General features: G+C 37.9%; 1 protein-coding gene across 6 annotated transcripts in view; it reads left to right on the forward strand.

Moving 5' to 3' along the window:
- The window catches only part of CNTNAP2 (contactin associated protein 2), a 1,978,697-nt gene that overhangs the window by 1,200,407 nt on the left and 760,945 nt on the right, over nucleotides 1-17,345 (forward strand). For all 6 annotated transcript variants that reach the window (XM_077850275.1, XM_077850276.1, XM_077850277.1 and 3 more), the window contains one exon: nucleotides 8,636-8,742. In XM_077850275.1, the coding sequence (XP_077706401.1) occupies nucleotides 8,636-8,742 (107 nt within the window). The remainder of the gene's footprint in view (nucleotides 1-8,635; nucleotides 8,743-17,345) is intronic.

Here is a 17,345-nt window from a genome sequence, read left to right on the forward strand (position 1 = left end):
TAAAAGTTACTCATACTGTACTCTTAATAAAAGAAACCCATAAATTTATGGACTTTTATTCTTATCTTAACCATTATTTTATTATTCTTTTTATATTTCTTGATATTAATTAACTTGTCAAAATACTGTCTTTGCTTGACTAATGGGTTTTGCCAAGTTTGAGCTTGCTATCCTAATAGTTATATCAATATATGAAAACTTCACTTATTTTTCAGATTAAAGGGCTTCTGTTAGATGTGTGTTTCCTTCAGCTACAAATAAGATAGCATTCTGGTAGAGGCAGAAATAGGTAAAGCCTTTGGTCAGACTGTTTGCCTTATTGTATAATGGTATTACGTTTACATGACAGATTTGAGAGAAATGGACCAGATGATCCATTAACTCACTTAAAGCACAACAGTCTGAGACAGTCTCTGTTTCTGCATTCATATACTAGGAAAATGGTACTGCAAAGTTATTTCCAACTAAATAATTCTCTTACGCAAAATTCACTCAACAGTTATTTATTGCGCAACTACTCAATGCCAGACAGAATTCCAGTTAATGGATAAAGAGTGGGAAACAGACATAGTCCCTGCCATCATGGGAAACGTAGTCCAAAGAGAAGCCTGACAACAAAGAAATGAATCGGTGCATAATTAGAACTTGTGATAGATCAAAAAGACAGCAAAAAATGGTGGTGGACATGAGGGTGGTGACTACTTCATATTGGAAAGTCAGAGGAGACCACTTTGAAAAAAAGTTACATGGAAAGTGAGAACTAAAGAAAACCAAGGAAACTTTTCTGTGAAGATTGGGGAAAAGTGTGCATTAGAAAAAAAAAGGAAATGTGTGTGTAAAGGCATGAGGGAAAGAGGATGACCCACTGGGGAAGCAAAAGCAAAAGGTGTCATGAGAACATGGCAGGAGCAAGAGGAGCACAGATTATGACAACAGAGAAGCAGGCAGAGCAGATCGTGCAAAGATGGGCAGGAGTTCCAACTTTTCCCAAGGGAGATGAGAGTCCATCAATAATATCTTTAAACAGTAGTGTGACAAAATGGTAAAGTTCACTCTGGCACTTTGTTATGAATAATTTAAAGCAAGGCGAGAACAGAGAGGGGAAGATGAGTAAGGAAACACCGTAATCCAGAAAAAAGTTGAGGTGGGCTGAAATGAGTAGGGTGAGGGACACCTGGGTGGCATCTGCCTTCGGCTGAGGGTATGGTCCAGGGGTCCTGGGATCGAGTCCTGTGTCGGGCTCCCCACAGGGAGCCTGCTTCTCTGCTTATGTCTCTGCCTCTCTCTCTGTGTCTCTCATGAATGAATAGATAATAATAATAAAAAAAATAAATGAGTAGGTAGAAACACAGAATGTGGACAAATCTGAGGCAAGATTTTGAATTTTAATTCACAAAGCCTTGCTGATGGTTGTTGTAGAAGCCACAGGAAGTGGGATATAAAGAATAACTTGCGTTTTCTGAGATGAGCCACCCGATAGATGGTGCCATTAACTGAGATGAGGCTGAACAGAAGAGCAAGAAGGTTAAGGGGTAAACTAACTCCCTTTGTGATGCTTCTGATACATCTTGGTTATGTCAAGAAGCCAGTTAGATACACGGGTCCGAAGGTCTTTGTGGAAGTCTGAACCAGTGAAAGAAGCTTGGAGCCAGAGACAGAATCAAGGACTGAGCTGAGAACTTCAACACTTGACAAGTAGGGGCCAGATGGGGCCAGGAAGCATTTGAATCGATGGCCCAGGGCTGGAATGTTATTCAGAAACCAGACTCTTTAAAAATGTCCCTTGTCATCCTCTTGTGTGCAGAGATGCCTTTTCCAGGTCTCACCATCATAGATTGATTTTAGGAATGAGACCAGGAGTGACAGAAAAGCAATAGTACTGCACATCTTTTTCCTTTCAGGGCTTATCCCAAAATATTGCACTCTTCCAGCGAGCTTGTTCACAAACCTTCCCCGCCACACCCCCAAGTAAATTAAAAGGACCCTGGAAAATGGTGTCTTTAGCTGGGTGGCTCTAAAGACATAAATCCTTTTGCTGTAAAAGAAGGAGATCATAGATTTGGGGGAACAATGTGCAATAGGTTACCTCGGCATCATTAAGAAGCCAGATTCTTTACTTCTTTTCCCTCGGAGACTGGGATAGTCTCCCTTCCAAAAGCATATGGCCACATGAAGGAGAGAAGAGACCTGAACAAATCAGAGTTACGATAGGAAGGAAGAAAGGGGAAAGGGCCATTGGCCAGACATCTTCAACTTTCTGCTGTAATCCTCAAGGTGGATGCAAGCTCTCTGCTCCGGCCAAACTCAACAATTCATTGTTCTCCAGCCACGTTTTACATTTATTCATACTGGTCACAAGCCTTTGCGTTCCCTCCATGTAGAAAGGTTCTTCTCTTTCTTTCAGGCTAACCTGAATCTGCGCTTCCTTCAAAGATTGACTTTCCCATAAATCTCAGTGTACTCATATAATAGTGATATATTATCTTAATTCAGTACCAATATTTTTAATATCAGGCATAGAGAGAGACCTGACTTGCCAATTACATTTTGATGAATAAATACAGTTTCTCGAGGATAAAACTGTCCTTATTCTTTGTTTCTCCAGAGTTTGTTTTAGAGTGTCTTGACTGATTAAAAAGAGCTTACTGTTATTTATCTAGGTTAAATACAATTGGACCTGGAGACAGGTGAAGGAATTAATGATCTTGCAAGTCTCTCTCCTCCTGTGAGCCTGTGATCTCTTAAAAGATGTTTTATTCGTAAAATAACGGGAAATGCATTGTAAAATTCTAACTCAAAGGAAATTAACAAAGTAAAATAAAGTGAAGTCAGGCTTATTACAAGAGACATTATTTTTCAGGTGTCTACATAGTAAGACTACAATTAATGATGGATATGGTTAATCTAGAAATGTATAATTGTTGGAAAGATGCAGACCAAATATGCTTGAATATTCTTAATGGAAACTTTGGGCATAATGCAGGGAGTATAATAAATATCTCTGCATTTAAATATTTCCATAAATAAATACTTGTTGAAGTAGCACCATCAATATAACATTAGGTTTTCTGGTTGTACAACTATAAAATTAAGTTATGTAGTAATGAAATACTAAATTAGTTGCTGGAATTGTGATCACCTCTCTATATAATTTCAGTTTGAACAGGAAAAAATGTAAGGCAATGATATATACTCCATAGAGAGTATGCCTTCAACTAAAATTGAAATCTAATTAGTATGAAAATAAAAGTACTAAAATATTGTTGAGATCAATATTGACGGTAATGTGGAAGAAAACTGTGCCGTGATTGTGGAAATAGCTCTGAGAGTCAGGAGTATGAAAAATAGCATTTAAGAAATCAAACTTTCTAAATGAATTTCTTGGCTTGATAAGCCAAAATAGAACTGGGAGCCAAGTTGAAAGAACAAAATAAAATTCAAGAGGTAATTTACACTGGGATGGTAATTTATAAATCATTCTAAATAATTTTCCTATACTTCACAAAATAACCCATAGCTAACTTGAAGTTTCCTTTCTAAAGTTTAGAACAAGGTATATTTAATGAGCAGGTATAAAATTCGTACTAATCTGAAAGCTGATTAAATATTGCAGACCGGCCTCTAAGCAGATGGGCTATCTCAGCTGACTCAGAGAATATGGAACACAATTTTAAGGTGAAAGAAGCTGCCTTTATATCCAGTGTTCACTTTTGATGAATTTTATGAGGTCTGAACTCAGGTTCTGAAATGATTAAACCTTACTAAATGAGATTAGGAGATTATTACGTTGTCACTCTGAGTGGAGAAATGGCTGCATAGACCAAACTTGCCTCTCCTGCATGCTGTCTCCCCTCTGTGCCCTCCGTTCTTGGGTTGTTTCTCCTCCTGGGGTCCTTATTCTTCTACTGCAGAAAGCAGGAATGCCCTCGAGCTTTGTAATTCAAAATGAGGTCCTCTGACCAGCTTGCATGAGCATCTCTGTGGATGGAGCATATTACAATGACAAGATCTCAGACTCAACCCAAGACTTAAGAAATCAGAATCTTTATTTTAAATTTATTTATTTATTTATTTATTTATTTATTTATTTATTTATTTATTTATTTATTTTAGAATCTTCATTTTAACCAGACTTTCAAGTGACTCCTTTGCGCATGACAGTTTGAGAACTTCTCTATACCAGTAGCTCAAGATATGAGTAACAGCAAGCCATTCAGATAAACTCCCCACTGTTAATCCTCCTTGTGTATCGTGTGAACGTATTTCAGAAAAACACTCTGTGGTTTTTATATGGGGTTCCATAGAACCGAATGTAGTCTTAAAGGTAACGCAAAGATTTGGCTTGAATTTTATTTGAAACCCTCTATTTTAACTTTTCAGCACTTTATGTAGAGAACAAAAAGAAGGCACTTTCACAGTGTTTTGAAGACCTCCATTGCCTTCAGTTAGGCTGTCACGGTAACATCCTTTAGATTTGAAGTAAAATATCTTCTGCTGTCTCTGTTTACGTAGTATCTACAAAAGTGGGCTGTGAGAACAAATCTGGTACCATTCACAGTTTCTTATATCCGGGAATACCATTTTTCTCAATTGCTTTGCAATTAAAATCAACTATAGAAATAAAAGAGACACTCTGGGTAAAATAAAACTGCAAGTGTGACCCATAACGCTCCCTAGAACCGTTAGATACAGCCAAACAGCCACTCTGTTCATTGTATTTGATTTTATATTAAGTAATTGTTATATTTGTGACTTTCAGATGTTAGCTTTTATTTGTTTTACCTATTGTGGTATTAGTCAGTTTCATGTGGAAAAAAAAATGCATTCTGATTCTAAAGCATTTTGGAAAGCATTGCTCACAACTGGAAGGATGATTCCAGCTGAAAAGAGCCTCCGATGCCTGGGCTATCTGGGGACAGAGTTAATTGGAAGCATCACTTCTGGAGCCCTTTGATCACATCAATTTGACACCTGCCAACTTCTCCCCTGCATAATCCTGATCCTGCTCAAGTAGTTCTCAAGTAGCCACAGTGAGAGCCATTGGGATTCAAGTTTGATGAGACTCAAACTTCCAATCCAGGGCCTTCTGTCAAACAAACTGTACATTTGGTAGTTTACTGGAGCAAGAGTCTGGATTTAAGACTAAAATCATAAGTAATACTAATCCATACTTTTTGCAATTAAAGGGATGTTTTCTCCAAACTTCCTTCAGTCCCTTGGTAAAACTTTTTGGCCATCACATTGCTCCAGTGCTTCAGTGGATCAGCCAGCAGGCTCTTACTGAGGGTGGACGAGGCACCTGTCATGCTAAGAACCGTTAAGATAAAAACCCCTAAATGCAGAGTCTCACGGTTTAGAAGAGACAAGATGCTCAAGCAAATAATTACTAAACGTGATAACAGAGTACAGGACCTATGCAAACGGTTTTATGGGATATGGGAGAAGAAATAAACAGGAAGTAAGAAGAAAGATCAATTCGCATTTTGTTTTGCTTGGTGACTGCTCCCAACATTTAAATATATATATATAGGGATCCCTGGGTGGCGCAGTGGTTTAGCACCTGCCTTTGGCCCAGGGCGCGATCCTGGAGACCCGGGATCGAATCCCACGTCGGGCTCCCGGTGCATGGAGCCTGCTTCTCCCTCTGCCTATGTCTCTGCCACTCTCTCTCTCTCTCTCTCTCACTGTGTGCCTATCATAAATAAATAAAATAAAAAATTTAAAAAAATATATATAGTCATGAGGGATTAGGGTTCGAAATTACATTTGAACCGATTCCACTGGGAAATAAAACACACACACACACACACACACACACACACACACAAAAGAAATAAAACACCTCTCCCCATTAAGAACTAAATGCCAGTAATCAGCATAAGGATAGTGTCCGTTTCAAAACTACAAATTATAGGGAACAGGCATTATAAAATAAAATATTAAAATCCCACTGAAATAAAAGATCACTTTTAAAGAAATCCTTAATACTGAATTTTAGGAGTTCACAGTCAATCTCACTTGATGGTGATATGCTTCTCATGTGTGTGTAAGTACACAGTAGTCTTTTTTTTTTTTTTTTAAATCATTGAGAGGTGGATTTTCTGCTTTGTGCATTATTTAGAGCACATTTAGATTCCAACCTGGTTTTCCCTTGCAACTCAGTACACTTCTGCACTCCTTCCCCCTGAATTAATTGATATAATGAGCTGATGTAAATTACTTTCACTATTAGGCTGAGCTAATATTAACCCACAACCATTTAGAAAGTAAATATACCACATAAAGGCATATACATACTGAATTCCGAACTGAAGTCTCAAGGATTTTTTTTTTTTTTTTTTTTTTTGGTTTGCCACAATTTTGGAGCATCTGTCCCATTGCTTCATCCCATGATCTGGAGAATCAGGACGGTGGGTAGGAATTCTGCAGAGGGGCCTGTGCCTGGGTGCCTGTGTCCTGGCCTGTGCCATGGTTCTGCCCCCCTGTCATTGCTTTCTCACTCTCCCTGCTGGGAACATTTCCAACATGTTAATTATAAAAATTCAGCTCTCCTTTTGAGGCCCTGGGGAAATGCTCTAAACTTTTTACTTATTTATATTCTACTCTTTATTTATATTCTATTGATAGCTACTCTACTATCCATATTCCTGTAGCCTTTCCTATTCCTTTGATGAGTCATCAAACTGCCTGATGGTATATTTTGTGTGAATCTTACCTCCCACCTCCACCCAGGTTAGAAGATCTTTGGAGAAGGACCCTCTGAGTAGCCTTGATAACACCAAGTTCAAATTCGCATGGAATATAAGTGCCTTTTTACCATAGAGTGGATTTTTTACCCCACTCCGTGATAATCCAACACTGTGCCTTTGCTTGTGCTGTATTTTTCCTATAATAATGCTCTTCCTCTCAGTTTCTTCTCTTATAATCCTGTCTGGTCATTGAGGCTCTACTTGAAAGCTTTATGGTGTGCCCAGAATCTACGTATGATCCCTCATGTGTAACTCCATTGTGCATTATTTGCCTTTGATTATGGCATGTCTCATTTCCACCTCACATGATAGTTTTCACATCTGCAGAATATTTACTTTTGTTGGCTGTAGAGGTCTTGCAATCTTACTCATCTTCTGCTTCCCGTGGTGTTGTGCACATAGCAAGTGTTCAACAAATGTCTGTTGTGTGAGTAAAGGTTTGCAAGGAGTTGTAGGGGAGCAGCGTTCCTATGTGTGACTCGGAGGTTCCATGACAAAGGAGAGTGTGACTGATGGTAAATCAAGAATGAGGGTTGGCACATGTTGTCTCTGAAGCAATTCCTCCCAAATTTTGCAGAGGGAGGCTACCAGGGCATTATGACTAAGGGATCCCCTGCAGTATGGATCTCTTATCAATCGATTGCCTGTGGCCCACTATTATAGATGCTACTCTTTTATTTATTTTTATCTTTTTAAAGATTTTATTTATTTGAGAGAGAGAGATAGCGCACAAGCTGAGGGAAGGCCAGAGGGAGAGGGAGAAGCAGACCCCCTGCTGAGGAGGGAGCATGATGCGGAACTCAATCCCAGGCCCCTGAGATCATGACCTGAGCTGAAGGCAGACACCCAACTGACTGAGTCACCCAGATGCCCCACTGTTTTAATCTGGGTGGACATTTCCGTTTTACAGATTTTTTTATTAAAATCTTGAAATCTTTTGTGAATGTTAATTCTTAGCAATACTTTTATCGGTGAGCCTCTTTACCAGGACTATAAAGAATCAGGTTGTGGGTAAGTGGCAAAGTGGAATTGGTAGGAGAAATAAGGGGATAGGACCAGGAAAAAGGGAATTGTGCCCTGGAAGCTATGGTCCAGATATTCATGGCTCCCATATGTTGCCCCTCTGTTTCCTTCCTATTAATTATCTAGTTTATGAGCATTACCTCCAAACCTCAAAACTACTTATCAGATAGCTAAAATTACTCCATTTTTAAAATGAGAAACTGATATTGAGAAAGGTTAAACTACATAGCCACAGTTGGTTACATAGTAAATAGAAAAACAAAGATTTGAACACAAAACTTGCATTTTTCCTCTATATTATTCTTGGTGCTGCTTTGGGTAGATAACCTGGTTTGCATTGCCCAGCAGGGCATATGGGGAGACATACAGAAGACTTAAAAATATTTTCTTGTAAGACAAATATATTCTCATTCCTGTTGCCATGACATTTCAAAAACTCAAATTCCTGTGAAAAACTCAGTGTTACCCCTTTTTGACTCGATGTTGGCCTTGTTAAAGAATAGGGTGGGAAAATAAATGGCTGATCTTCCATCTTTACCAGGAAGAAATTCAGCTAGTGCCTTTGTTTTTGTGGAAAGGCAAAACAAAATGAATCTGTGATATGCAAATGAGCCTCTCCACTGTTTGTTAATTTCTACTGTTTACTCAAAAATGGGAAACACCAGGCTTGTGATACATCATCTTTTGTGCGCTTGGCACCTTCCATCATGGATCATATTAATCTGCTTAAACTAACAAGGATTAATTGCCTTAGTAAGTCAACCTGGCATTGAAATGATATATTGCCAGACAGCTTGGAATTTGGCCACTCATAAATCTCATTCGTGTGTTGGTTTATTTCTGTTTGTCTCTTTCTCTGACAGATGTGTGCCCAATCACTGTGAGCATGGCGGGAAGTGCTCGCAAACGTGGCACAGCTTCCAGTGCACTTGTGAGGAGACGGGATACAGTGGGGCCACCTGCCACAACTGTGAGTGCCCATTCCTCTCACCCTCCCCTTTAATCGCCCAGACCCCAGGTCTTCAGCAACCTGGGAAATGCACCCTCTAATCACTTGATTCTAAAGAACCCAGATTTTGTTGTTGCTTCCTCAGAACAGTACTGTAGTTGTCAAGACATATTCTCGCGTGCCTAATGACCCAAAAAGAAGGACCAATGTTCCATAAACATGGTTGGGATTGGAATGCTGATCTTGGATTTGCCTCTGTGTGTCTATGCCATGTCTGGATAGATTGTTTGGGATTTTGTTTTAGTTAGAATGTCTCCAATTGGATTCTCATTTATCAGCTCATCCGAGAGACAGAGTGTAATTTGAACATTTAGTGTCTGGACAATAATTGTCTCATGCTCTATCATAACTATTTGGTCACATTTTTCAAATCAGAAAAATAAGTTAGAAAGTAAAGTCCATTAAGTTGTTATATCTAAAATAATAACACCAGAAGGCAAGTGTTTCTAAATATTGAAAGTAAAAAGTGGCACGCAAAGAGGATTAATAAAACACAGATGTGCCTTGTTTTACATAACTGATTTATAATGAAAAGTTAACATTTATATTTTTGTAATTCAAAGAATATTTTTAAGTGAATGTTAACTCTGTAGTTGTCATGTTAATTTTCCAAAAATTCATGGTTGTTTACAAAGCCCTTTTGGAAATAGATTTGCCATAAAACGTATAGTTGAAAGAAGAAGTTCATCTGTGTGTGTGTGTGTGTGTGTGTGTGCATGGTGTGTCTGCATGCATGTGTGTGCAAGCATGTGTATGCATATGTGTGTAGGGAGAGAGGAAGGGTGAGGGAAAGAGAAAGAGGTCCAATTTTCAGTCTCCTCCCAATATGCTGGAAAACTGAAAATCTAATATCTAAACCCTATAATTATACAGATTTCTTTCATTCACTTCATTTTTAGGAAACAATACAAAAATATTACCAGAGAAGCATTCTGGGGATAATAAAAATGTAGTACAGCCCTCTGAGCCTTTCATATAGTTACTTGCAGCAATGCACAATAAAAAAACTGTGTTTGGAATATAAGACCTCAACAAAGAAAAACGTTTGTAATTTATTGCATTTATTTTGGTTAGGAAGGTGTTTAAAAACAAGAGACAAAAATGCTCCTTAAAAAATTAACAGTAATAGAAGATGTATAAGAAAATAAAAATAGGCACTAGATTAATTTTTGGTAAAGTATTTCCATACGGGAATGTGAAAAAGTATTTTAAGGAGTGAAAAACTAAACTGATACTGAAATTAGTAGAATAAAGGTATCATAACTAAAGTTGCTCCTTGCCAATCGCATCAAAATGTTAACTTTCAGCCTGTAATAGTCATTATATGATAAATGGTGTTTGGATTAGGTAACTTAGATAAAATTTCAAACCTTCACTCCACCAATGTATTTATATATTGTGCTACAACTACCACCTTTAATGATTAGAGATCTTGTTCCTGAATATGAAAATTCTAACCAAAGACAAAGAACAAAAAAATCGGTGCTGGTTACCAGGGTTTCCTAACTCAGTGCCCACTCAATATTGAATTGAAAAAGCAAACTATTCTTTTATTTTCATAACTGCTTCCTTCATTTAAATACACAGCAAATAAAAATAAATTTTAAGAATATTAAATTTGTTTTAAATTTAAATACATGCTAGTGGTTGAATAGTTGAGTTTTTGGTATTTTTTGTTTGTTTGTTGGTTGGTTGGTTGGTTGGTTGGTTTTTTAAAGAGTAACAACTCCAACTATTAGAAATGCTCTCAGAATACTTAGGTCTGACCCTAGTGGCAATCTCTAAATGTAAAAGAGGGATATTATCTCCTCCCTTGTGCTCATTCCTACCTGTTCAGTGTTCTACTTTTGTTTAAAATTCATTTTAACATAGAAAACCTGATCTCTTGTTGTCTTCTCTGAGTGAGGCCAAAATCTCGAAAATCAAGTGTGTGCATAAAGAGAGATTAGAGGGCCATGGTGACATTGGCCTGAAAGGCTTCAGTGACATTAATTGGGTGTGAGAAAATATTTACCTTGTAGCTTATTGAAGGGTATATGCTTCCAAATAAACTGAAAGATAAGATATACCACTTAGTCACTCCCATGGATGAGTTAAAAATTGGGAGGGGGGGGTCTGGTCCAGCATATATTAATGAAAAAAATATAATATACGCCGTTCAACTTGATACAGAACGAACAATGTTGCACTTTTACTTAGTGACTGCATGCATAGCAAGAGCATTGAAGTAAGAAGAAATTGCTTCTGATGCTAGCTATGAGGTTATCATGCTGGGTGCCTTTGTAGCAAGTCATTTGACTTCTCGTGGACTTCCTTTATTCCTCTTGATGAAATGGCTACTGAGGTCTCTTATAGTTCTAAAAGCCAGTGAGCTGAGACTTCCAGTTGCTTTTTTTGTGTTCTCTGGTTTTGAATTTTGTTAGCGTTATTAAATATTTTGCCTCATTATTCCCAGCAGAGGACCAAGGATCCCTTTAGAAAAAAAAAAAAAGAAAAAAAGAGGAGTTATGGTCATTTTATAATGGTACTACTTTAAAAAGGTAAAAAACAGCTAACTAAAACATAGAGCTTGGCATAAGTAAATATTTCCTAGAGCTTTAAACATTACAATTAAGCTACTATTTCCATACATTTTCTACTCTGGTCCTGCTTGGTCAAGGTAAGATAGCTATTTCTCAGGAGAGGGATGATCATCCAAGCTAGCAGCTGGAGTCCAAGATGGAACTAGGAAGCCCTTTTTTTGATAGGTCACACCGCCTGAGTTTGAACTTGGCCCTGTCTCTTACCCGTAACCTTGGGCTACTTCAATGAAATGCGTGCAGTGACCCCTGTCAAGACATCCTGAGATTAAATGAGTGGTTTAGGGAAGACATAGAAAAGAGCTTTAGCATATATTAGTAATCAGTAAATTTTCACCAATTCATACCTTTCAGAGCAAACATCCTTTGATCTGAACTTCTGTATAGTAATTGTCCACATTTCACAATTTGTCAGTTAATTTCATGCTGCCACTCATTGTGTCACATCCATAGCAGATTGTGTTTGAAGTGAATGATTTCCATAGGGTTTTTTTTGGAAGAATCGAAGAGGATTACAAGTAATCTGGATGTGTCCTAGGCCTGTATCTATCTATCTGTTGGTCTGTAGGGCTCAGAGGGTTGTCATTACAAACCACTCTCCTGAGGAGTCGTGATGTCACCCTTTGGATAAGGAAATGCCACAGAGAAAGCCAGAGGTCAGATCACAGGAAAGGGCAAGCCTGTGTTTATTCTTCCAAACATTAAAAAGTTTAGTTTGTGACCAAATGATGCAAATACATTAAATTGTTGCAGTTTTATACTCTTTAGATTTTCTTATGCAGATATTCATTCTCAGGGAATGGACTGCTGCTACTGACTAGTAGCATATTGAAACTTAAAATCGTGACAAAGACGTGTTGAATAGTTTATTTATCTTTTATGTTGACTTATCTTCATCCTCCCAAAAGTGTAAGAATGTGTCTTTCTTGTGAGCAAAGTTTCATGTTTATACTTACAGTCTTTTCCTCTTCCTGGTGCTATCTAGACAATTAGTCTCCAAGCTTACTTCCCAATACTTCAGATGCTCTTTGGGATCTCGTTACCATCTCATGTCTTCCACAAGTGTTCCTTACACTTCATAATCATGGTGCTTGCTCATTTACATAAATTAAATACAAAGAGCAATCTCTTATCTTAGGGCTTAGTAGACATTTTTTTTTTCTCATGATGCTGGATCCCATCTTCAACCCCAGTCATTCTACATATGATATTACTCTTAATTGGAACTGCCCTAAAAATCCCCAGAATATTCTCAATAATATGAAATTGTTGGCTGTCTTCACAAGCAAGAGGACATAACAGTTATAAGCAATGTTTTGGAGTGGAAATGTATACAAGAATTATTAAATACCAGATCTTCATCCTGTGAGAAAAATCTTTTTCCAGATTTTTGTTATTAAAAGAGAGATTTTCACCTTGCCCAGATAAATAAACCTTGTTTCTAGAGGTAGGAAGAGGAGATAAACTGGAAAAGCTACATAGATGTCTTCCAATTTAATAATTTTAAAAAATAAATAATAATAATAATAATTTTAAATTATGTGATTTCTGAGTTCTGAGATTATTAATAAGGTACTGATGTTGCCACACGAATGCAAAACTTAAATTTTTACTAGCCAGTGTTAGAGGAAAAATTGAAATTGAAAAGGACAGTATCCTACATCCTGTAGTCTGGAGTTATTACTCTGTGTCCATAAATTTGTAAACCATAAATTACACTGCATCTTATTACTGCACACATGAAAAATACAGTGGATTTCAGTAATGCACACCATGTTATTTATAATCCATTATACTCATAAGTAATTGAATTCAAAGCATAATTTTTAAAAGGAAATGAATCCTACCTGCTTATAGTCACACTAACCTAGAACATAAACACCTAGATTTATTGGCAGTAAGAAATTTGGTGCTTCCATCTGTTTGGAACAACCACAGACTTAGGCATCAATGAAGACAACCTGGAATTTGAGCGTTGCAACCCCACCCCCCAACAAAAGAAGTGTCCACTAAATAGAATCATGTCCTTAAAGAATTGGAATCCATCTCTCAGCTATAAATTCAACTGGCTTATAAGGACCTCCTCAGAATGGCTATGTTATTTTTTTTATATTTTATTTATTTATTCATGAGAGACAGAGAGAGAGAGAGAGAGAGAGAGAGAGGCAGAGACACAGGCAGAGGGAGAAGCAGGCTCCATGCAGGGAGCCAGACGTGGGACTTGATCCCGGGTCTCCAGGATCACTCCCTGGGCTGAAGGCGGCGCTAAACCACTGAGCCACCTGGGCTGCCCAGAATGGCTATTTTTAACCTGGTTTTTCACCATACATTTCCTCCCTTTCTCTCTTCTGGTCTCCTTGGCCTCCTTTCAGTTTTTCATGCATGCCTGTACCCTTGCACTGTTTCCACTCCCCTGCTACTGCCACACCACAGGACTTTTGCACATCCTCCCTCTCTCCTTTGTCTGGTATATTCCTACTCAACCTTCAAATTTCAGTTCAGTAGCTACCTCCTTAAGAAAGTTTTCTGTAATCCTGTAATTAGGTCAAATTCTCTTATTCTCAGATATGTCTTAGCACCGGTGATGATTGTGATTTGATATTTATTATTTGTGATTCTTTAATACTTGACCATAATATCTGAGATAAGATGGTGCCAGGTTCTGTTTACCATTTTATTCGCAAGGCCCACCCAACATATATTATGTGCTCAGTGAATGCACACTGAATCAGTGCATGAATGGCAAAGAATGTAAAAAGCATCAATACCTTTTTAAAAACCAATGTCCTTTATACAAATTCATGAATATAGTGAAGCAATGAAGAAAGAGAATAAGTTAAAGGGACAAAAGGAAAGCAAGAGGAGGGCAGATAATAAAGGGAGAGTTAGTGGAAGGCTGAGAGGGTAGTGATAGTAGCAACAGCGGAAACAACCACAAGAGGTGTAAAGTTATAAGAAATTATAGGAGCAAACAAACTTGCACAGTTGAAATAATCATGAGGAAAACATTGTGCCATACGTGTTAAGGCACATTCATTAAAGTGACTTATGGGGGATACGTAGTAATGGTCGCAAAGTAAGTTCAGTAACAAAATGGTATCTCCAATAAGAAAGTGCAGTCAGCTAGTGTACTGGATGGTTGTATGAGCTATTCTAGAATAGATGCAGATACATTTAAATATAGATGAGTGAATGACAAAAAAAAATTGAACTGGTGCAAAATTCGAAGATGAACATAATCCTTTCATTTTTCGTGGAATATCATGTGTACATTCTTGCTATTTGAGAAAATTACAGAGAAGGAGAAGAACTCAGAATTTGAAATTTATTGTCCTGATGTCAAATCCTCAGATCCTCGGGCTATATAGCCAACTTTCTTTTGCCATCAGCTGAGTTTTCTTAGTTGTAGGACAGTAACTCTGTCCCAAACCTATAAACCCTCTGTTTCCTGAAACTCTCTTAGCATATTAGCCCAAAATTGACTTACACCCATAAAGGGTGAAGTCAGCACTTCCAGGACATGATGCTGCCCTCTCGTAGCAACAAAATGAGAAGTATTGGATTTAATCCCCTTCCACCCACCTCCTTTTTTTTCTTCCTCTTCGCTGTCTTGGCTTTGTGTTTGGAACAATCATATAACCTCTCTGAACTTCCTCTGGAACCATCAATGAAATACTGTCTCTTAAAGGGTTTTGTAAATTTAGAAAACATTTGGTATCATTTTGTAACTTTTATTGTACCACTAAGTCTTTAAAAACAGCGAAAGTTTTGTCTGATTAGAAGTAGCATCAGGTTAAGGAGCACTGATATAGTTGATTCTCAAGGAAAAGATCAGAGGGTGCCTCAATATTTAAGCCAATACTCACTGAAAAGATAAAAGGCTTTATTACCAAACATAATGGCTACACATTCTGATTTACATTCATAGGGCGAATCTGCTCTTTCTTTTTTCTTTTCTTTTTTTTTTTTTTTGAATCTGCTCTTTCTAATCTAGACACAGCATTAAGTAACTAGATTGTGCTTCTTTGTTATCAAGTGAACAATTACCAGTCTCCCAATTTTACTTCCCTCTCATCCTTTGCATTCTTATACCATGACCTACTTCAGATGCTCAGTGTGTCTCTGTTATTAAGGAATGGATACTTTGTCATTAAGGAAGGGCCCCAGAGCACGACCACGGGACATAGGACACATAGGGGCTATACTCCTACCATCACTTATTCGCTTTTTGTCCGTATTTCACCAGTATGTTGAGAGTGGACTCCATTCTGCTTGTGGGATAGATGCTGGAATGTGGAGAAGAGAAATAAGAGGGAAGGATGTAGTGTTAATAGCTCCCTCCAAAGAAGTGTATCCTTTCATTTAAAAAAAGTAAAACCCCTTAGGGGTGCCTGGGTGGCTCAGTCAGTTAAGTGTCTGACTTTGGCTCAGGTCATGATCTCAGAGTTCTGGGATAGACCCCAGAGTTGGGAAGCCCACTTATCCCCCCGTGCTCTTCCCCCCTCCATGCCTGTGCGTGCTAGCTCTCTCTCAAATAAATTAAAATCTCTTTTAAAAAAATAAAATAAAAGCTCTTATAATCTTAACTCATTTATGTATCTTTGGCTCGTTAGGATTGTGAACTGAGGATAAATTGTCCTGTATGCTTACCTTTTATGGTCTAAGTTGCCACTTTTCATTTTACGAAAAGTGTGGAAATGTAATTACTTGGGAAATTACTTAATTTCCCACAGATTCTTTGTAATTCTAAGCAATCGTTTCATCTTTTCAGATTATATCGTCAGATTATCTATTTATTTCTGCTTCTTTTTCTTACCAGATAGGCTGGGAGAGATCAATCGAGTGAGCAGTAATCGGCTCCAGCACAGTGTTTGGTGGGGGAAGTGGTTTACAGTGGACTGTGTAGGATAACAGGAACAATAAGCCCTTGTTTGGCAGTGTCTATTCTCTAGATGAGAAGATCACCCTCTCACCAAAGCTGAAGCATTTGGGGAAAAAGGGAAAGGACAAGTGGTGTCATTTCCTGAAATCACACTGATTTACAAAAAGAAACAATAATCCCAGCAGCTCCTACACTCACATTTTCACCTGGCATCTGCAGATAGAGTGAGATGGAGAGACATGGGAAAGTGCCACCTTTGTAGAAACGTTGGAAGGGGATTTAGAGGCCATTCTGTCTTTCAGCCACAACCAAATAAATTACATTGGATTAAAATAGTACAGGTCATTTGGAGAAACACAGCCCAAGGACCTTTATATTTTCTAAGGCAGTCCAAATTTCAAATTAATCCCTTCTTTTATGCCTTGCTTTGGAAAGATGGCTAAGATTAAACCTAGAGAGAAAGGAATTCATTTCAGTTTTACAAAGACTTTTTCAATAGTTTCAAAAATATATCTTTCTCTTTGAATAAAAAGCCTTTGCAAAAAGTTGATCTACGAATGCATATTAAAAAGCAGCCTGCCATAGAGACGAGCCATGAACCTGTGAACTGCACAGAGGCTATAAAATGCCAGTGCTCCGTCTCATCTCCAGGGAGGTGACATTGTTCATTAAACTCCTGGTTGAATCCCAGTGACTGTCTCAGCCAAGGTTCTGAGCAAAGAGAAAAAGGAATAGAAAACACTCACCTCTACACCTTCGCCAAGTTCGGTTAAGGGAGAGAGAAGATAGAGGGGAAGCCTGATTCTTGGCAGATAAAGGACACTTCAGAGAGTTTTGTATCTACTCAAAAAAAAAAAAAAAAAGGAGAATTAAAGTTAAAGATAGTATGTACCTCTCCTTTGTTCCTTCCAACATCTCCCAAGTCAAAGGATTTCTTGCTTTCATATTGACATTAGTCACTGTGCCCCTCCTGTCAGTCTTTGGCTTTACAAATTCACACTTTAGGATTACCTCTAATTCATAGATGGGCCCGATTCATTCGATGATATAATATGTCCATTTCGTATGTAGTGCACTCTGTGGATCACAGAAATAGAGGCAAG

The sequence above is a fragment of the Canis aureus genome, chromosome 15 (assembly GCF_053574225.1).
Source record: "Canis aureus isolate CA01 chromosome 15, VMU_Caureus_v.1.0, whole genome shotgun sequence".
Taxonomy (NCBI): domain Eukaryota; kingdom Metazoa; phylum Chordata; class Mammalia; order Carnivora; family Canidae; genus Canis; species Canis aureus.